The sequence below is a fragment of the Anguilla anguilla genome, chromosome 8 (genome assembly GCF_013347855.1).
Source record: "Anguilla anguilla isolate fAngAng1 chromosome 8, fAngAng1.pri, whole genome shotgun sequence".
Classification (NCBI taxonomy): Eukaryota; Metazoa; Chordata; class Actinopteri; order Anguilliformes; family Anguillidae; genus Anguilla; species Anguilla anguilla.
In genome coordinates this window covers 50,598,389-50,620,650 of record NC_049208.1, presented here as the reverse complement: position 1 = coordinate 50,620,650, position 22,262 = coordinate 50,598,389, and the positions used below count along the sequence as shown (strand labels likewise).

Here is a 22,262-nt window from a genome sequence, read left to right as displayed (position 1 = left end):
ATAAAACGTTTGTTCTCACCATCGAAAGTTTTTAAAAAGTTTCTTCGTTTTTTTTTAAATAAAAATTTGATTCTCCGTGGAAAAAAAGGAAACACAACTTTTAGGAGGTAGAAAAACATCAAGGGTAATCAAAACGGATTGAAACAGTATATCCCTATATTTACCACTCCCACATAGGCACAAACTTTACAGCATACAGAGCAGACTCAGCAGGGTGGTGATCGCATCCACACACACACAAACACACACGCACACACAAATGCGCACACACACACTCGCCCGCATGCACGCACATACACACACACACTTATGAAAAAGAGGACAGAGAGGGAGACAGGAAAGTGTTAACTCTTGGTGTTAAGTTCTGCAAACAGTAAAATACATCCACGCACTCAAATACAGCCCCATTCTGTCATCACACCATAGAGTCCAGTCTTATGCCATGGAATACAGCCTCTGGGACTGGAAGGCCTGTGGGCTAACATACCTGGCCAAAACGTCACCATGGCGATGCCTCTCCTCGTTACACAATTGCACCTCTATTGATTGACTAGGCACCTGCAGCCCTCCTGCATTTGGTCACTTGGAACAAAAATATATGAATAACATACAGCCTCATACATGGCATACAGCCTGTGTGTGTGTGTGTGTGTGTGTGTGAGACTGCAGGGCATGAGCTGTCAATCACAGGTGAAGTGTTTTGCCCTGCTCAGACAGCTGTCAATCTTCATGACATTCCTGTAATTGAACAAGGGGGAAGTGCAAGAGACAGAGAGAGATAGAGATAGAGATAGAGAGAGTGAGAGAGCATTCTTATGTCATCCTGGGTTGTATTAAGACGCATAGATGGTGGTTAGTCATGTTCTGGGGGGGTGGGGGTGAGGGGTTTGTGGGGGGGTGATCACATGCTTGTTTTTAATCAGAAATGCTTCATTATAAACTTTCAGAAGGAACATTTTAATATGAAAGCAAAACAAGTGACCACTTTAAGATTTAATCAAAAATTTTATTTTCCACTTTTGTTTTGCTAACTTTTTTTCCAAGAATGAAATAGAAGAAAGCAAGTCCATAAAATCACAATGGCGGCTGCTACTCCAGGGTCTTACTGCAGTTTTGCATTATAAAAAGGAGAAGCTTGAGAGAAGATGGATACCTCTGGGGAGGCGTCTCTCTCCCGAGCTATACTTTTAACTCCTCTAGCGAAACCACAAAGAAGTAACGTCAGGCATCTAACTGTTCTCTAGGCCTACATATTTTCTTTTCTAAGACACAAAATGAAAAGATGCATGAAGGGGGAAAAAAGATACAATTTCTATTCTATACAAGTTATCAGCGCTCGGTAAGTGTCCTTTTACAAAATAAATTATACTTTTCACTCAGACATTTCGATTTCGGCAATCCAAAAATATACAAATGCTTATATCCACTGCGACATTTATACTAATCTGGGCCGGTTGAAAAGAGCAGCCAGACATTACTCTTGGTCGTGCGCAGTTCGCGAATCCGGTTTGTTTAAAAAAAAAAACAAAAACAAAACCAGCACGTTACAAAAATGACACGAAAAACAGACAGAGGCACCGGCAACAGCTTCTCTTTTATAAAAATTTAGAAAAATAACTCGAGTAGCCTACTTACAACGACAAAGAGAAAAAAGAGGCCTAGCGCACCAGCAGAGTCACAAAATGTCCGCCGTTACATCTGGCCTCTTGGTGGACATAAGGCCCAGCTGCTTTTAATACGCCGTCGTTTGGCTCAGCATTTTAATGAACTTGTCCCGGGGAGTCACATCCCATACGGGACAAGGAACAGAACCGCCGGTTAGATGAAGCCATTACGGATGTAAACATTCGGCTTGAGAGAGATGTTTATAGTCAGTGCGGAAATAAACAGCGCTCCGTTTGTTGTTCCTGTTGTTTGTTAATGGGCCCAAGACTCAGGTAAGTGAAACCACACGGAGCTGGGCTTACAATCCGCTTGGCAACGGCACAACTCCCACACGGCTTTCTCCAGCTCGCTCTACGAGGCCTCTCCGCGGAGCTGTCAGCGCGGTGGAGTTTGTATATGCCGTCGCTTCGGATTCTGTTGACTCCTACGGTAAACTATGCCTCAGACGCGGGGCTACAGCCGGCTTCGCGGCGACGCGAGCCGGACCCAGGGGACGAGCTGGTCTGTTCCGCATTCAGATAAATCACATACCCGTGTAAACAGGGCCCAGCCGCTAAAATTCCATCATAATCGCTCGCGGATGTTTCACAGTGTCCAGAGCCAGGCTGTCTGTGGTGCCAGCCTCACTTCTTCACCTAGAAACATCTGTGGTGCTCAACTGCCTGAAGGGTAATCTCCACATTTGACAGTCCTCCGCAGCAGAGAACGTCCGTGGTGCTTGGCCGACTCGCCTGTGACTTGCCAACCTGCCAGGTTTTTTTTACGTGCGGTTACATTAGCCCTGTTTACACGTGGAGGCCACTGTTTTGCTTCTCTAATTTGTCAAAGTAAAATCTGACAGGAGTTTCATACCATGCCCAAAAATGAAGGGATCTTGTAGAAAATAAGCAAAGTTTTCTAATTCCCCAATGGACCATCTCCAGTCCCACACTTTTTTTTTGTCAGCAATAGGCTACTTTTGGTGGGTGATCTATTGACGTTTTGCCTGTAAGAGTTGGCAGCAATTATTGTTGCAATAACCCATTTTGGCTCTGAGCATCCTGCAATTTCCCAAAATGAGGGCAGGTCTTGCCTTGAGGAAACCAGTGACCAACAGCCCGTTAAAAATATACCTTCCCAGGTTGAGTGAAAAGTCCAGATCAGCGGGTTCTATATACATATATACAACATAAAAAAAGCAAGAGAAACGCACAACAACAACAGAAACAAAAACAAGAAGCACAGTCTGATCTCCTACAAAATATGACAGCACGGCATGTGATCTTAACGCGTTACATTTCTCTCGCTTGTTTCTCTTTTCGCAGCGACAGGGAAAATGGGTTTTGCCGATTGATCTCCCCATTCCCCAGTCTCGACACCGAGAGGGAGAAAAGAGCATGACACAATGCAAGAGACGAATGAAATCATACAGGAAATGGATAAAACCTTTTAAAAAAAACAAAAACAATACGAAGAGATAAACTCCTCGCTTTGTGCTGACTTGCACTACAGGGATATTTGAATTCCGCAGGAGGTACTTTAGCCAATTTCCCCCATTATCTTCAAAACAAGCTGAGATAGCAATGTCAAAGAGCTTGTATCATGTGGACATTGTATTGTATCCTTTGATATCACAACAGTGACTTAAATGACCACAGAGAATATGCGTTAAATAATTAAATTCAATAGGGATGCCTACTTTGCAATTGCTTTCTCTACTTGGACATCTGTTTTGGACAAAGCAGAACGTTATACAGTTGATGAATGCAATACTGCCCCCTTTGGTGGAGGAGTAAAAACACATCCAACGTAACAAATTCAATACTGTTCTTTGCCAATGCGGGCTTGCAGCCACGCTAAAAGTGGAATTTTCTGTTTTCCTTCAGAAAGACTGACATTTCACTTTTACAAAGCTGCAGTGACTAACACACTACCTCCACAAACACTAAAATGAGACAAAAACCAGATAAAAATATAATAAAACATAGTTCCAATATATTCCCATATCCCCCTTTCTAGTTGAGACACAACGACAAACTGACTAAAGAATAAATAAATATCACAGATCAATAAGTTAGATTTTTTTCAAAGAAAGAGAAAATGCCCCCCATTTAGGAAAAGAACGCATCGCTACCATTCGGACCACATGGGAAATGTGAATTTGGCGACATTGCAAGAGCACGGGCCCGTGCAGTGTCATAGGGTCTCCAAATTTGGGGTAGGGGGGACGGTTGCGGAGGAATGGCATCCATTGGCCTAAAAAGGAGAGGGGGGACACGCCCCCATCTCCATCATCACCCCCTATAGTAGGCCACGCCTAAGGTCACATGGAACAGATACACTGGCAAGCTTCAGCAGAACTCCATTTCCCACAAACCCCTCCACAGCACCACGTCCAATTTAAAAATGTATCATCCTGAGAAAAAATAATAATAATTCACCAAAAATCTTTAAAATTCCCATATAAATGGCGACAAGATTATAAAATTCCCTTAAAATGTCTTAGAAAAACCAAGATGGCTGACTCTGGAGCCGCTTCCAGTGCTGGCAATCCGCTCTGGGATTTGGCAGTGAGCGGACGAGGAGAGGGGAACTGTGGGAAATCAGGGAGGAGGTGAGTAACCCTCTGCTAGCATCAATCAGTGTGTCCATAGACAGGGTCAGAGGTGAGAGGTCAGATTTGAGGCAGGTCGACCTCTCTGGTTAGCTGCTCGGTGATGGTGAGGGTGGTAGGGGCTCAGTGCGTAAATGCTGGTTTAGAATCGCATCAGGACAGGGGGCGGGGTGGTGTGGGGGGGGCGGGGCGAGGGGGGGCGGAGGCAGGTCCGGTTCCCCTGATGACTCCCCTGTGCAAAAGCAAAGGGCAGAACTTCAGTCAGATGCTCTGCTGGAGCCACAAACACAGCACAGGCAGAGGCAGGAGCAGAGACAGCACAGGCAGAGTCAGGAGCAGAGACAGCACAGCCAGAACGACACATGCCCCAGTCAGTACTCAGTGACATGATAAACACTGTTCTGGGGTGAGGGGCAGCAGGCTTGGACACACACACACACACACCCACACACACAAACGCATGCGCACACACACACACACGTGCACCCTCACACCGCAGACCAATCAGGGCCGGTCCTCAGTGTGCAGTACACTCACCCGGAGCGTGTGCTCAGATCACTGTGGGGTGATCTCCGTCTCCTGGTGCACCACCACCCTGGTGACTGACATGTCAGGGTGCTGCTCCTTCGCCTCCTTAATAGCCTGGGCCAGAGCCTGCGGGGCGGGGCGGGGCAGGGCGGGGCGGGGCGGGGCGGGGACAGTACAATCAAAGACAGAAACGCTTCGCGCAAAGGAGACCCAATCACACACAGTCGCACGCGCACGTACGCCATCCGAGGGCCGGTCGGCTGGAAGGTCAAAGGGCACGACCGCCCTGCGACCCCAAAGGGGGCGAGGACAGTGCACGCCCAGGCCGGAGAACAGGGACGGGACGGGGCAGGGCGAGCCCGGGGCAGGCCGCGATTCGGCGGGCGAAGCCTCACCTGGTCGTGGTCGATCTCCGTGTCGCCCGTGATGACGATCCTCTTCTCAATGCGCGTCTCTGAGATTCCTCCCCGCACCGTCTGGAAAGAGAGAGAGCGAGAGCGTCACACGCCAGCGGCACACCCCCGGGAGGGAGACGCGGCAGTTAGAGAGAGAGAGAGAGAGAGAGAGAGAGAGAGAGGGAGAGAGAGAGGGAGAGAGAGAGAGAGCGCTCCCACACAAACGCGAAATAAGATAAACGTCCATCTTCGCCCTTCTCCCTTACGGGTTCCACGCAAAACAATAAACTTAAACAACAAGCTAAGATTAAAAAAAAGACCGAGCCAGCTCCCCCAAATTTCCTGTGGCGGTTTGGTTCTCCATCATGTTCAAAGGAACAAAACTGAAATAAAAACGAAGCTCCAATAAATAAACGGGCTCTCGGTGTGTGCTCCCGGTCTCGGCCCCGAACTGTGGAGAGGAACACACCTTTAAGCACCTGGGCTGATTAGCCAATGTGACCCAGGTGCGTGTGCTCTCTCCACCAGCCGGCTGATGAAGTATGTTGAATTTAACAGAACTAAATGAGAGAGGGAGAGAGAGAGACAGAGAGGGAGTGAGAGGGAGAGAGAGAGAGAGAGAGAGAGAGAGAGAGAGAGGGAGGGGGAAAGAGAAAGAGAGAGGGAAGAAGAGAGACAGAGAGGGAGAGAGAAAGAGAGAGGGAGAGAGAGAGCAAAAGTTTTTTTTTTTAATTGAAAAAATAACTGAAGGAAAATAGGAGCCTACCCAGGTGATAGCAAATAGATGAATGTACCACAGAGACACACACGAGTTCTGCAGCCGCTAACTCTCTCTCTCTCTCTCTCCTGTGTGTGGCGGCGTGAGCCCTTTATGACGGACGCTGCGCGACTCCGAGCGGCAGGCCAGGCGGGTGAGCGCTGACCTTGGTGATCTGGGTGGTCGTGGTCGTGCTGACTGTCTCCGAGGTGATGGTCTGGGCGCTCAGCAGCACCCCGGAGTCCCTGTCCGTCAGGCTCTCCAGCGGCTGCGCAGGGGAAACCAGCCGATCACCGATAACACACGCAATCGATCAATAGCATACAGGTTACACACACAAGGGAAACGAGCCGATCACCGATAACACACACGCAATCAGACCCGGGTCAAATAGGTATTTGTTTTGGATTCAAATACTTTTCGACGCTTTACTGATCTTGTCTGATGTTTTGAAACCAATGAAATACTCTCGAAAAGTGCAAACCCCGCCTTCTGGTCTTATTGGGCCTACACCAGGCAAGATCAACAGAGCACAGAAAAGTATTTGAATCCAAAACAAAAATATGTATTTGACCCAGGTCTGTGCTGAATTAGATGAATAAGGTTAAAGTATGGAATACACGCATACACTGACACACAGCATACACACAGAAACACTGACACACAGCACACACACAGTCACTGACACACAACCTGCACAGGGAAGCCCTGACACACAGCACACACACAGTCACTGACACACAACCTGCACAGGGAAGCCCTGGCAGGCAGTTGGGCGGTGCCGGCCGTACCTGCGCTGCCTCATACGTGATGGTCTTGGTCTCAGTGTGCACGACGGGGACCTCCCGCGTTGGCGTGGAGACGTCGCCGCGGACCGCGTTGGTGACGTCAGAGATGGTGATGGTCTGCGTTTTCACCAGCGGGGGCTGCGCACGCAGAAACAACGACAGACAGACACAGGCACACCCACACAAGAGCATACAGACACAGACAGACACAGACACACCCATACAAGAGCATACAGACACGCAAACACACACATACACACAGACAGACACGCGCATGCAGGCACACACACACACGCATGCAGGCACACACACACACACGCATGCAGGCACGCACACACATACACAAACACACACACGCATGCAGGCGCACAAACACACACACACACACACACACACAAAGATCATTAAGATTTGTCCTCCCCCAGCCCAGAGTCACCTGAGACGCCCCCTACAGGCCGGAGGGGACAACACCTTCATTAAAGACAGTTCATTAAACCTCCCATTTCAAACCCCTCCAATTAACCAGCACTCCTCAAATACACAGGCTATGCAAATCACAGGCATCATTAAACGGCTCCACTGGCAACCCAATCCTTCATCTCCACGACCAATACACCCCAGAGTTCATTGCTTAATTTTATTAAAAAATACCAAGTTGCATGCACCTTGTCCTCCAGTACACTTTGCCGAGACACTTCCGAAAATCTTTCCCACTGAAACCAACGGTAACGTGAAGAAGTGCATCTTATATTTTAGTCACCCAGTGCCCCCTTCCCATGTATATATATTTTTTTTTAAAGTGGTACTAGAACAAAAATGAATAATTCAACGTGATTTATGATGTCCATGGATATACAACCATGTCGGCTCGGCGCTTCACTGAAATCTCTAGATCAGCAGCACTAAACATTTCTGGAGGTCAAATCACTGTCTGTCTGAAACATGAACAAAATGTTCTTTCCTGGCACAACTGCTTGTTTTGCATAATTACAAACAGGAATGCAATAAAATCACCCCGCACACACCGGTAACTCGTTTTTTCCCACTCCGCAAGGACCAGCTTTACACATCCCAAACGTATTTCAAAATGTGCAACAACGGAAAAAAATCACAGGAATTCACTTTAAGCAGATTAAACCTTTGCATTTCCTTTGAGACCAGAATCTGAAAGACGGACATCACTGGGGCACATGCTGTTGTTTTTTTTTTTTCAGACCTTTTTTTTTGATCAGTCAGCAACAAACAGTTTCGTCGCCAAACAAAGACGTGCAACCTGGCGAGTTGGAAAAACAGGAGCATCTCACTGCAATGCCTCGTTTTGAAAAATAAATCGATGTCCCTCCCCGTTCCTCCCAAACCATTATCAGAGTGTGTGTGTTTGGGGGGGGGGGGGGGTTAGACCCGGAGGGTGAAACGTCTGCTGTATAATTTTCTGCTAGGAGATCGTCGCGGGACCGCCCTGCGTTCGAACGCAGAGATCACACAGAGCGGCGAACGCGAGATGCGACGCGCCGATGAACAGGTGCACAGCGAGGACTTCTGGGAGCCGTCGCTGGGACGAGAGCGTTTGAGACAGAGCACGCGACGAAGCCCTCGACTTACAGCCCCCTCGACTTCACAGTGCGAACGCTCAAATTAAAAAGAGTCAGGATTTGTCACCCGTTCGTTCTTAACAGCCTCTTAAACGCTCGCAGCAGAAGAGTCCTTTTGTCGAAGGCGTCAGCGGTTTCGCCACAGCAAAGACGAGTCAAATGCTAGAGTCCTTTTCACTGTCTTTTTTTCAAATGAGACAAAAAAAAATTTAATACAGAAGTCTTTTTATTGTGCACTCTGACTCGGAGTTGAACTTCCTCAGCATGCATTGCATATGGTGTGAGTGTTTGTGTGTGTGTGTGTTTGTGCGTGTGTGTGTTTATGTGTGTGTGTGTGTGTGTGTGGTTGTGTTTGTGTGAGTGTGTTTATGTGTGTTTGTGTGTGTGTGAGTGTTTGTGAGTGTGTGTGTTTGTGTGTGTTTGCGTGTGTGTGTGTGTGTGTGTTTGTGTGTGTGTGAGTGTTTGTGAGTGTTTGTGTGTGTGTGTGTGTGTTTGTGTGTGTGTGAGTGTTTGTGCATGTGTGTGTTTATGTCTGTTTGTGTGTGTGTGAGTGCTTGTGTGTGTGTGGGGGTGAATGTGATGGCATATCCATGTGGGGGGGTTAAACAGGAACAGGTAGAAACAGCACGTGCTGTTTCTGATAAAGAGGAGAGGAAGCCTGTGGCTGCAGACTGAGACAGACAGTCAGCACATTTCATGAGTCACATCTGCCTCCCAAGGGGGGGGGGGGGGGGGGGGGGCTTTCTGCCCTAGCTCCCCCGCCCTTCATATAAACACAATCCACCACAGCGTGAGAGCCATCACCAGCAGCCAGGACAGGAGGAGAGAGACCCGGGCGCGCTGGAGGGGCGCGGGGGACAGCTGGCACGGGTGCGCCTCCCCCCCGAGCATGGCCACCGACACCCTCTGGGAGCACGCCTCCCCCCCCTCCTCTTCCTCCTCCTCCTCCTCCTCTTCCTCCCGGCCCGGCCGCGGGAGCGGAGGCCCCCCCGGGGCCGGCGAGCCCGCCGGCCGCGCCGCGTCCACTTCCTCTTCCTGTCCACGCGCAGCGCCCCTCCTCGGCTGCGGTTGGCGACAGAAGACCGAGAGAGACAGAGATCCGTGAAAAAAAAAAAAAAAAACGCGGGCGGGGGCGGAGCTAGCTCAGCGAGGGGCGGGGCGAGGGGGCGGGGCTGGGGGGAGACAGGCGGGCGGCATTCGCTAAAAGGTGACAAACAAGGTGGATTACTGATGTCTGCCGAGCCTCCTCGTGAAGCTGTATCGTCTGGATTCAAACTCTAATGAAGGTCTGGAACTGTGAATCGCAGACAGAACTTAACAAAGATGTGCGAAATTAAGCAACTCCACGTGCAGGAGTCGACCACAGCTAAATATTTACCATCGTCCAATCAATTTAGTTCTTTGGCTCAAGGAAACACTTATCTCTGCACTAAAATTCACTGTGTGTTCTCTCTTAGCTAATTGTTATTGCGTTAGCGGAATCTATTCAAAATTTCCACTCGAGAACAATCCAGAATGTTTCTGTTTCCACCTTGTTCTCCCCTGAGTTTGTATGAGCTGCTTCTGCACAGGCAGCGGTCAGCATGATGTGGGGTAGCAGCCAAACGCCGCGGTCCTTCGCATTCGTAGCCTCAAAGCTCGGCGGTGCGGAGGTCAGTGCAGAGGTCCGGTCACACCCGTTCCCTGGAGCGGCAGCGCTGGACTCTCAGCTTCCTCCTGGGTCAACTCCACGACTGAGTCACCAGTTTATTTATTATTTTTATTCATATTATTATGATTTTGCGTCCTGGCCCGCAGTGACAGAGAGGAGAGAAGGGTCTTAACTTGCTTGCTTGCTTGCCTGCGATGAGTCTTCTCTGCCACCAGAGGGAGACACCATGACGGCATGGCGGTTTGAGAGTGGCCGAGCCGCTACGCGTTGATCTGACGGCGACGATGCCGCTGCGCCCCGCCCCGCAAACGTTACAAACGTCTCGGGGGCGAACCGTCCGGCGAAACACGGCGCACACGGTTAGCGGTGTTCTAAATTACCGCCGGTCACAGTTCGCGGTAACGACGCGGCGTACGGGCGGGAATAAACCACCGTCCACGTGCGGACCGAGCGGCAAAAAACAAAATGGCGGCCGCGGTGAATTGCGGTGGTAATAAATGACCAGTGAACCGTGCGGTCGAAGATGACCTTAGCAGTAAGTTTCCCGCAGATGCACACAGGGGGAAGGCTAGCCTAGTGGCTGGACAGCATCATAGGGCCTGAGGCTAGCAAATAAGGGTGGGGGGAGATGGGGGGGGTGGGGGGTGCAGTGTTGCACACTATAACCAGGGAGCGGGGGGAAGGAGGGAGCTTTCACACTTCTGCAGAGACAAATAGTGCCGGGGGGGGAGAGAGAGAGAGAGAGAGTGAGAGAGAGAGAGCGAGAGCGAGAAGCGAAGGATAGAGAAAATGACAGGGAGGCGAGAGATGGAGAGTTTTACCCCAAGGCACAGGAGGAGAACGCGGGCTTTCCAGCTGACAGCGAAAGGAGCCACAGAGCGCCGCAGAGGCACATCGACAGACGCCACCGCGCTCACGGCCTCCCCGCTGCTTACATTACGAGCGCGCTTTCACAGTTCACAGCACTCTCTTACACATACGCACGTAAGCATCGGTCATAATGGCGGCTAGCTAATCCGCTAGCCGCTCGAAAAAGGCCAAGCGGTAAACCAAATAAAGACTGCTTCGGCAGAAAAAGAAAAAGAGAAGAACTTCTCCCTGCACTGTGCAAAAAACTATATTTGAACTGACATTCTCAAATGTAAAAAAAAAAAAAGTTTTTTTTTTCCCAAGACTTCAGCGAAAAGCTGGAAGTCCAATTAGCAGAAGGTACAGCGGAATGACTGGAGCTATGCACTCCAAATCTGAGCCCGTCATAGCCTGAGGGACAGTCCGTTACCACCAGAACTGGCAGCTCACCAATACATTATTAAACAAGTCCAACACTCCACAGACACAACTCCTGACTGCATAAACGCACAATATTTGTTCATTACGGTACCGTTTGTTACTGCGGTGTTTATCTCGTTGGTCTCATTGACTCAAACTTGGCTTGCACATTTGTACCCTAGTTGCATGAAGCACAAGCATAAATTTTAATCACCCTCATTATTCGCTTATGAGTGACAGCATATGGCCGTTTTTTTTGGACAAATTTTCAAGCTGCTGTTTTTCTTGGCCTAAAGACCACATCAGACTTCAGAAAGGAGCAGCCAATTAGTTTGTTTCCCCCCCCCCCATCACCAGAAATCTGTAGAAAATTAAATAATGGCAAAAAAAAAATGTAGAAAAAAACAGAGAGGGAGAAAGTGAGAAAGCGAGGGGGAGAGGAAAGAAAAGAAGTGAGAGAGTGGAAGAGAGGATCCACCCTGAGCAAAGCAGACCGAAGGTCGGGGCGGAGGGAGCGGCAGCGATGAGCGGAGGGATGAGGCCGTTCGTCCCTCGCTTCTCCTCCTCCTCCTCCTCCTCCTCCTCTCTAGAAGGACGAGTCCGTGGTGCAGCCTCGCTCCGGGCTCAGATTAGCCATGCCGCTAGCATCAAGCTCAGCCTCAGTCTCAGAAAGCTGCTTTCGCTGCGGCCAATGGGAAGGCAGGGGGACGGGAAGGGGGGCGGGGCAGAGGGAGGGCAGAACAGAGAGGGGACGGTGATAGGAGAGCGGGGGACTTGTAGGAGGAAAGAGCAAAGAGTGGGCGGGGCAAAAGGAAGTGGGCGGGATCAGAAAGAGGAGGGGGGGCATTGATTGGGGCGGGACCATAAAAGGGGAGGGGACAGCGAGTGGACGGCGAATGAGAAGGGGAGGCGCAGAGCAGACATTGGCTGGGGTCGCGTGAAAGCGGGAGGCTGCCAACGCAGAGCCAAAGCCACGCCCTCTTTTTCCCTATCCCTCGTAAAGACACGCCCCAAAGCTCCTCTACCGAGGCATTCAGAGCGCCTTTACCTCACAAACATCACCAACCTTTCTGTGTGCAGACATACAGGGGCGTGTCTTCACCTGCATACACACAAACACACACACACTGTGCGTTCAGCTGCTTTCCCTGAATCCTACTCACTTAAGGTCCAGTTAGAAGCAGACACAAATAAAGGACACACTGATATCACTGTAGAAGAAGAAGACAAAAGCAAGCAGCAAAGATACAGGAAGAAGACAGGTACAGGAAAAAGTCAAATACAGGAAGAAAACAGATACAGGAATGAGACAGGTACAAGAAGAAGACATACACATGAAGAACACAAATACAGGAAGGAGACCGATACAGGAAGGAGACAGGTGCAAGAAGAAGACAAATACAGGAAGAAAACAGATACAGGAAGAAGACACACTCAGGAAGGAGACAAATACAGAAGAATACACAGCAACAAGACAAAGAAACAGTCTGTATACCACCCTGCACAGGCTCCAGGCAAAAAAAAGCAACACCTACCACAAGTCTTTCAGCACACTAGGGAGGGATCATGTTTAGAAAGCGTACATTCAGCTTACAAACAGAATTAGTGCAGAAAGCCTCGCGCCATTCCCATGAGGCACGTCACAGACATTCCCACAGAAACTGGCCCGCAATCCAATACGTTTCCGCACTACGCCGCGCTGACACACACAAGAGCTCTATACACAGAGGGGTACGGCAAGACACTTTGGGGAGCCCCACGGTGCTCACTCTGGGGCGAAAAGCTCTTCCCGAGCAAACTGTCAGAACTGCCAGGAGCAGAATTTCATGCAAGGACGAATGTTCCTTTCCTGTTGAATGATTCGAAAAGGCAGAGGGCATACTGATTCAGGGGTCTGTTCGTTTACTTGAAGCGCGCTAAAGCGGTAAATTATGTTTAATTTATTCTTCCACAACAGCACGGTAAACGCTAAATAAATCTTCGACCCTGCAATCTCTTCCATGTCAAGCGACAAGCAAACGAGCCGGCGGTATTCTGCTAGCGAGGATACGCTTCGATCCTCGGCTAATCTTTCACAGCGCGACTCGAAGCCAGAACATCGCTGGGGTGAGACTGTCCACTCTCCACCAGACAGGGCTGCACTCCGTTCACTCCTGCTTTTCACGCACGCGTTTTCATAAATGCCATCGCAGGAAGAACACACCATTCCCGTCTCTCTTCGTCAGTTTGAAATGCTTTCATTAAAATCACCGCAGGAAGGTGCAAAGTAACTCATTTTGATTTTTTTGTTGTTGTGTGTGTTCAGAGTCTGTCAGTGCCCTCAATCAGCCAACGGTAACATGAACCCTTTTTATGATGCTATTTAGCGACAATGATGCTACTTCGACCCAAAATAGGTAAAACACAAGATATTTAGCGACAACCGCTTAATTAACGATGTTTGTCGGTACTGTGTGCCGCAGAAGGTTAAATCGACGTGACATTTCGCTCGCTGTGTATCGAGCGTCTGCCGCCGTGGCGACAGTTAACACTACGAGAGCGGGAAAATGTCAAAATACAACCGCACTGTCTTCCACGGCAGAGCAGGAGGCTGCAGGAGGCTGCAGGAAGCGGCGGTTACAGGCTATTAAAAAGCGGCTAAATATAACTCCTGTGCTGCGGTTGTTCAGGGTGTCTTCAGCCACAGAAATAGCCAAGGAAAGATTTAAAAAAAAAAAAAAAAAAAACCTATTGTTTTGTGTCTTGTGATATGTAAATTAGGCTGGGCGTCGACTCATCGTTTTCATGCGCCAGTGGCCAGACGGTAACAGACGGTGACGGTGCTTCACGGTGAAACGGGAAACAGGAAACGTGGGCTCCAGGAAAAAAACCAGCTCGGGCCCTGGCTGCACCGCAACGGGGTTCGTGGCGCGAGCTCCTGGTGTGCGCCTGTGCGGTGTCTACCTGGATCGCTCCCGGCAGCCATTTTGCGCAAGAAACCATCAATGCATATCTGCTTCACGCAAAGAGAGAGGGATTTATTAAGCCAATCAAATCGATCCTCGGGTGATTTGGCTAAGAGAATACGGATATTCCTGGGAAGTAACAGAATTTGTATGTCTTTGTGTTAAGCACAGCGAATGCTGGATCACAGCAAGCAAGGATGTGGATTTAACTTTGTCTCGTCTGAAAGACTGCACCTCCTACAGCACAGTGTCCTCATCTGTGCTCCTCATCACTGACCTCTACTTCACCCATTAGGAAGACTTTCCAACTCTTTTCCCCCCTATCCATTACAGATATTAAGCAGACGCTCTTATCCAGAGCGACTTACACAACTTTTTACATAGCATTTACATTGTATCCATTTATACAGCTGGATATATACTGAAGCAATGCAGGTTAAGTACCTTGCTCAAGGGTACAACAGCAGCGTCCTACCTGGGAATCGAACCTGGGAATGACCTTTAGGTTACAAGACCAGCTCCTTACCCATTATACTACACTATCCACATAAACAAAGCTAGAAAGTCAGGCAGCCCATAACTCAACCCATGGTCCCGCCCCTGACCCCGCCCCCCTGCCCGGGGACTCACCCCGCCGGCCCCCGGCTGCAGCTGCCCGTTGATGGAGGCGGTGCGGAAGGGCGAGTTGGTGGACAGGCGCTTGTCCCATTCGCTGGGCCGCGGCTCGGGCACCGCCTCCATGAAGCTCCGCTTCAGCTCGCTGATGCTGGAGTGGTGCCTCATGATGCCCTCCTGGGTCCGATCCAAATCCTGGGCACGGAGGGGAAGAGGAAAACACGGAGGCGGCGATAAAGAGTGAGGGAGCCATAAAGAGGATGAGTGGTACAGAGGGATGGAGAGAGAAGAGCGCTGTCAGCACTAATCGGGCAACAGTCTTCAGTCTAGGCTGAAGACAGTAGCCATGCAAGCTCGGCTCATGATAAAATTCCTGCAGGAGTACTGCTGGTAAATTAACAGCTCAGCGGTAAGATGTGCTCAGCGCCCCCTGCAGGTTATTAAAATAATAGCATCTAAAACGCTGTCTCTCCACCTTGAGCCTTATTCGTGAGCTGATGCGTTTCTCTGAAGGACATGACAACAAGATTCAGAACACCACTGCGCTTGAAAAACACATGCACCCCACTAGACTGAAGACACAGACACAATCGCATGCAGGTAAAAAAAATAAAAAATCAGAAGGCGAAGAAGAAATAAAGATGGCTGAGAAAGTCATCACTACCAGACAAGAACTGTGTCTTTATTTCCCCAAGAGGGTTCGCAGGGTCACAGGGAAGTGCATTTTAATGCAACTTGTGTGAATCAGGGCTCCATCTGCTAATTCCAACAGATGTTTACTACACAGACACGATGAGGGTCGACCAAAAGCACACAGCCCCATGTGGGAGGGGGACGGGGGGTGGGACAGGAGGGAATTAATAGTGCAGTCAGCGGGTGTACCCACCCACGAGGAGGTGGGGGGGGGGGGGGAGGCTGGAGGGAATTAATAGCGCAGCAGGTGCACCACCCATGAGGAGTATGGGGTGGGGGGTGGGGGGGGAGCTGAGGTTGTTTGGCAGTGCAAGCAGCAATAATTTCCCCTCCCAGAGGGAAATCCAATCAGTTTACAGCTGTTACCTCACAGATAATGGCTCCTGACTGAAACCGACAGACCAGTTAATGTAAAGGGGCCGTCGATCCACCATTAGTGCCACAAAAAAATCCCTTAAAAAAGGAGCCCGAAGGAGGAGGCTTTGCTCTGTGCGAAAGTTTGTCCTCGAACCCTTGAGGGGGATTAAAGCCATTATGGGAAAAAACTTCTGAAATGTTTCACGATGGCGGGGAAAAGACACAAAGCTCTCCAAATCGTGTTAGTATTCAGCACCAAGAGTGCCAGAGAACGAAAGCAGCCAAAACCTGTGCTGCAAGGACACAAACATAAACAAACATAAACAAACATAAACAAAAGGAGGGAGGGCCAAAGACTTCAGGGTAAAGTTCGGGATGAGACAGAAACGACGAGTAAGGCTCCGGACAGGGAGGAAATAGCCCCCGGCGAGCATGGAGCATGCCACAGCACAGACCAACGGCAGCAGGGAGAAGAATCGGCGCCTCGCTCCTACGAACCTCCAGCATTAAATTGCTGTGTCTGATATAAATGGTGTCCGCCTCGGTTTTCTTAGATCTTTTCTGTGAACAAAAAAAAAAAAAAAAATCGAAAAGAAAAAAAAAAAATCGTGAGGGTTCTTTCCGGCCGCAAATCACTTTCGTCGTTAATGTCCGAACCCCCAAGCCCCCCCCCCCCCCCACCAGAGAGACCGTACGGAGGCTGGGATGCTCAGAGTGCGGGATGGATGGATGGCCGTGAAGGGTCAAGGGTCAAGGGTCAAGGGTCAGGGGGTGATGTAATGGGTGGGGGGAGGAGGAGAGAACAGGACAGGAGAAGAGACCGAGCTCTGATTTTAGCCCCCCGCACGTGGCGAAAGCGCTAGCTCTAGCTCCAGCGCTAATTCTGAGTACCGCCTGTGTGTCACGGAAATGGGGGCCATTTCGTGTTTCCTAACGTCCCCCCCTGAGCTGCGGCTGCCAGGCGGATCTGGGCTTCGTATCGCACCGTGTTCTAGAATGTTCCGAGGGACGGAGTTTCTGCCCGGCAACCGAACACTGAGGCTTACGTGTGCTCACAGCCCCTCCAGCTCAGAGCGGGAGCCTTCCAAAAAAAGTGCTTTAAATCAGCGTCTCCCAACCGGTGTGCCGCGGCACTCTGGGGTGCCGTCAGGCGAGGTCAGCTGTGCCGTGTGAAAAATCCTTTAAAAAATGTAATATAAAATGAATTTAAAAAAACTTAAATGAGCAAATCCCATTAAAAAAAGCCAAAATAAATGTCATTAAAATGCACATCGCTTAATTAAAAACCCCAAAAGAACATTTAGGCCTACTGCTCGCACGTCACACCGACGTCAGTTCGTCGCTCGCGGTTTTTTTTCTGTCGGCGTTCTGTGTGCCGTGAGATACTGTAAATTTGGAAAGTGTGCCGCGGAAGGAGAAAGGTTGGGAAACGCTGCCTTAAATAACCTGCGGATAACTCGACCGGATTTCGCATTCTGAGCCCGACACCGGCGAACAGACGGACGTAAGCCTGAAGGTGCACACCTAAAGTCATTCCTTGTTGCTCTGAAAATAGAATCTCGCCCTTCTCCGTTTTAGTCAAGATTCGTGAGGTAATTTTGGGAGGCTTCTCTGTGACAGCCTCAGTGCGGGATGGGGAAGGGGGGGTGAGGTACTGTGGAGGACTGGCAGGCCTGGGAGGAGAGAGGAGCCCAGCGTTGCATGGGAAAGGACCGCCGAATCAGAATCTGCCGAGTTTGCGCTTGTGGTGCATTGTGGGTCGTGTCTTGGACAGCACGTGTATTATGTCATAGGGCAATCTTATCCAGAAAGGGCCAGTGTGGGTGCAGGCTTTTATCTCAACCAGGCAGTAACACACCTGCTTCTACTAATCAACCACTAGAGTCTTTGCCTCAGTTAGTAGAATCAGGAGTGTCACTGCCTGGTTGAGATAAAAGCCTGCACCCACACTGGCCCTTTCTGGATAAGACTGAGGACCCCTGTCCTAGGGGAACTGCCAGATGGCAACCTTCACAAGCGCTGAACTGACGAGCTGTATCACCATTGCCCATGAGGACTGACCGGCACTGAGTGCAGAAGCTAGGCTAGTTTCATCCATCCTCCATTTGGTGAGTTTTGTTCATGAAAACTAAGCACTACATTGTGTGCACAGTGGAACACTCCAACACTCTATTCTATTTTAGCTGCACTCCAAACAAATAAGCAAGAAAAAACTAAAAATTAAAAAACAATAAAAGCAAAGTACACCGCCTGTATATGAAACCAAACAAACATTGGACAGCAGGTGTTGCTGAAACTCTTCCCAGCATGACCAGGTCTCAATATGGGGGGGGAAGCATTCTGTCCTTATGGAAGCCATTTAAGCAGCGGCCGAACGTAGAACTCCTCACAGCCGAAGCCAAGGCGATCACAGATAAACAGCCAAACTGAAATCACACAAAACAGCGCACCGTCCCTTTAAATAAACCGAAACGACGAGGAAAGCAGGCCCACAAAAAAATCACGGGATTTTTTTTTTCATTTTTTTTTTTTTTGCAAAAAAACAAAAAGGGGTAGATGGAAGCGAGGATGAGGATGGTGCAAGTCCTCGTAGACGGCTCTGACCTTCCTCCGCGTCGGGTCCGTCCCCTGCCGTGGCGACTGCGGGTTCCACCGGGGGCGGGAAGAGAAGGGCAAAGATTAGGACCCCCCCTCGGCTCTCCGCACCCCCCCCCCATCCTCCCCTCCCCCCCCCCATGCGTCGGGCGCGGGGCACAAACCTGCGACTTCCTCTCCCCGTTGGCAGCGGTAACCATCTGCGCGTGCCGCCTCTCTCTCCTCGCCACCGCCTGCAGCGGCACAGAGACAGTTCAGACCCCCGGCCAGCAGGGCGGCGCCAGTCCAAATTCACTCACAGGGCCTCACACACAAGCACTCGCACAGCTTTAGCCTCGGCTACCGCGCAGCAAAACGTCTAGTGCTAATTCGACTCTAATAGTGCAATTCAACTCTAATAGTGCAATTCAACTCTAATAGTGCTAATTCGACTCTAATAGTGCTAATTCGACTCTAATAGTGCTAATTCAACTCTAACGGTGCGTTCACACAACGGGCAACTCGTCAACCGAAGTCCATTCATTCTCTATGTAGCTCAGCGACGCCCAGCAACACAAGCAACTGGGCAACCAGTCGTAAACTTCAGCAACCCATCAACCGAGTTGCTCGCTGTGTGAATATCCCTGTAACAGATAACATTCGGTCCTGCTCCGAGTTGGTACTCATCTGTTCAGAGTTGAGTTAGCACTGGACATTTTACCGCGCACCACACTATAAATGCGCAGGCACATAAATTCACCGTGGGCTTCGCCAAGGTCCCGCACCAAGAAACAGGAAGTGTTAAATGGTGGTTAGAAAGGCGGGGGGCCTGGACATCGCTCAATAAAAACAGCACAAGCTCAGTTAATAGAAAAGTCCCAGGCCAGTGGCTCTCAGGATTCATTTTCCACAGTGGGCCGTTTTTAAAATGAAAGAAAATTGTGGTTATGGACTTTCCCCCCGAGCCAGAGGTACATCACACCCTCTCGCAGGACACCGACTCTGTTCATCGGGAGCTCGGTAGATAACATCTCGGTTTTTGTTTTGTTCTTTCGATAACATCTCGGTTTTTGTTTTGTTCTTTCGAGATCACAGCAATGACTCCGTCCTTTCTGCAACCACATTTGGTCAGAACCCCCGGACTGAAGCTACAATGAGCTAAAAACAGCACAGTAAATGCCAGTGCACGCTGACCTTCGTTGTGGCATTTATCTGGTGAGGTGCTAACTGAATTTAAGATGGCAGGTGTTTGAGGGCAAACAGTGAGAGAGTCAGGCCTACAGCTTTGAAATTCACGGTTGAGATATTAATGAAATGAGTGAAATTTATCTTGTAGAACAAAACGCGAAACTCTCTTAGGCCTACGTTAACCACAGACCTTATTTACCACAGAAAACAATCCCTATGGGAACAATGCACGAGGGAAACCATGGCTCAAAAATGCAATCTTACTTCCGGGTTATAGGACTCCAAACTGTAACACTCGTCGATGGTGCTGGAAACGAACTTCCATTTGTTAGCTTTGAACAAATGTTCAAAAGCGCTAGCATACAGTGTGTTTTTCGGAAATTCCCACAAATCAACAATTAACGAGTCCTCCCAACAGAGCTATCTGGAATGGGGAAATACAGTTTGAAATCGAAGACCGGATCCTTTAATCCGATTGGTTATCGCACCGCGTTCCCCCGTCTTTACGGTCGCTCCGCCCACTTGCCTAGCAACGGGCAGCTATCCCATCAGGCCTTGCGGGCGCTAAAACTCGGATCCCGTTGAAACAAACGGAGCCAACCGCGAAGCCACTTCTGTCGGAGGATGTGCGACTTCACCAACGAACCGTATAAGAGTAGGCTTTACCCTTCAGCGGCGGACGTTGGACGCGCTGGGGGGGGGGGGCGGGCAGGAGTAAAATTGTAATGTTGCGTGGCGCGGGGCGCGACAAATAGGCCCGCGCGGACCTCTGCTCCGCGCTGTACCAGGTCCGTGCGGCAGAACCGATTTTTAAAACGGTCGCGAGCGTCCTCCCATCGACCGCGCCCGGCGTGTAGGAGCCTACGCCGAACAGGAAGCGGTTTTATCCGCGCAGAGGCAACTGACGGTGTCCTCGGCCCGTGCGCTTCACAGCGGGACCGCGGGGTCCTCCAAGCTGCTCGCACTCCATCATCCGCCGACCGTTTGACAGAAACGGCGGCGGGCGACTGCCGCCCCGGCTCGGGGAACAGCTGCCGAAAACCCCTCGCGGAGGGCGAGCCGGCGGGGGAGGAGTACGAGGCAGCGGAAGCATCAGCGGCGAGCGACGGCGAAGCAAACACCCCGCTCTCGTTTCCACGCCCGCTGCCCCCGATTTTAAAACTCTTCCGCCAATGTCTGCGGTTTTACTCCCCGAGGACAAAACACAGGCGGCGGCAGAACGGCCAGGTCAGCTGCAGCACAGGACAACGGCGCTGCGAGTCTGCCTGTGCACTTCCCTTACCTGCACACTGCTGTTCACCCCGATTAGAGATGAACCTGTATGTGGCGCTAGTTGTTATAACATTTCTACAACTACTTAATAATACTAATAATAATAATAATAATAATAATAATAATGAAAGCCGCAAGCGGCGTTGGGAGGGGTCCAAGCATTGGCACTATCGCTCCCCCTATGGAGCAATTTTTAACCCTCCTACGATTTTCAAATTAACAACCCAATAAATAAACAACCCAATATAGGATTGCTAGTGGGTCACATCCAGCTCTTTCCAATTGTCACCATACACACGCCTCCCCTCTAAGTTTGTCATCTCAAGAATATCCTTTTGCATAGATGGTGTTATGAAGAGTTCAAATGCAGACTTTATGTCTTGTACATGACTGCTAGCATATCTGGTGGGGCCTGGAACCATTTTGTTGACATTAGCAGCACTAAGTCTACCCTGTCTTTCAACTGGGGATCCGGACCATAGTAGTTCTCCATTTTTGGAAGTGAACATGTCAGTTCTTGGTGGTTGAGAGATGACAGGGGGGTTTCTTGGTGGTTGAGAGATGACAGGGGGGTTTCTTGGTGGTTGAGAAACAAAAGGAAGGTCAGAATGTGGTATCAGAGATCTCGTGGGAACTATGTTTTCTCCTCACACACACGCACACAGACACACACACGCATGCTCTCTCTCTCACACACACGCACACACAAATTAATGTGAAAGTGCCCTCAGCCAACACAACAAAAATAAGATTAAAATGATGGTTTTATATAACAATCGAGCTTGGGGTCAAAATGACCCCAACAACACCGATGCGTACAACATGTGTACAGGACATAGAAAATTTTTTTTTTCAGTTAATATCATGTTTGCCATGTTTTCCCTATAAAGTTAGGAAAAGTCATGAAATATCTAGCTGAAAAAAGTATGGTAACCATATTTTTAGAGACAGTAAACATTGAATGGGGTCAAATTGACCCCAAACATAAGAGGAGGGTTAAATGGTTTTGTCCTCATGATCATATACCTTCACCCAACATATCTACTGCATCGCCATGGATGTCTCCTAGCCGCTAGGGGTAAAGGCCTTTACTATGTTGTAACACTAAAGGCTGTTTTATACTTCTGCATAGTGCACATAAAAATGGGTCTGTGTAGGGGTTGTGCTCAATGTGCGGCATGTGCGGTTGCAGACCATGGCCGCGTTGAAGACGCATACCTCCTCAAGAAATTAAAAGCGTGTAGATAGTAACCAGTGCCCGCATACGCCGTAAAGAAGATGATTGGTTGACTGCTGACATGAGGTCATTGGCATACGGCTCTGACTAACAGGTTATAACAGTTGTTTCACAAAACCCGATAGGCAACGTTAAATATGCAA

General features: G+C 49.7%; 2 protein-coding genes across 4 annotated transcripts in view; both read right to left on the bottom strand.

Moving 5' to 3' along the window:
• Positions 1 to 4,423: 4,423 nt before the first annotated feature.
• Positions 4,424 to 22,262, bottom strand: part of LOC118234636 (protein 4.1-like) — a 42,370-nt gene continuing 24,531 nt past the window's right edge. For 2 of the 3 annotated variants that reach the window (XM_035431317.1, XM_035431319.1), the window contains exons 13-21: positions 18,608 to 18,676; positions 18,453 to 18,488; positions 16,347 to 16,409; positions 14,814 to 14,993; positions 6,730 to 6,864; positions 6,105 to 6,206; positions 5,182 to 5,262; positions 4,796 to 4,912; positions 4,424 to 4,490 (exon numbers count right to left, since the gene is read on the bottom strand). In XM_035431317.1, the coding sequence (XP_035287208.1) occupies positions 4,814 to 4,912; positions 5,182 to 5,262; positions 6,105 to 6,206; positions 6,730 to 6,864; positions 14,814 to 14,993; positions 16,347 to 16,409; positions 18,453 to 18,488; positions 18,608 to 18,676 (765 nt within the window). In that variant the 3' untranslated portion in view covers positions 4,424 to 4,490; positions 4,796 to 4,813. The remainder of the gene's footprint in view (positions 4,491 to 4,795; positions 4,913 to 5,181; positions 5,263 to 6,104; positions 6,207 to 6,729; positions 6,865 to 14,813; positions 14,994 to 16,346; positions 16,410 to 18,452; positions 18,489 to 18,607; positions 18,677 to 22,262) is intronic. The other variant, XM_035431318.1, reaches the window with a different exon arrangement.
• LOC118234637 (coiled-coil domain-containing protein 96-like) lies at positions 8,812 to 13,928 on the bottom strand. Its single transcript, XM_035431320.1, has 2 exons — positions 12,305 to 13,928; positions 8,812 to 9,380 (listed from the first exon to the last, which is right to left on the bottom strand). Exons 1-2 carry the CDS (start codon positions 12,344 to 12,346, stop codon positions 9,084 to 9,086), a joined length of 339 nt encoding a protein of 112 aa, XP_035287211.1. The 5' UTR covers positions 12,347 to 13,928; the 3' UTR covers positions 8,812 to 9,083.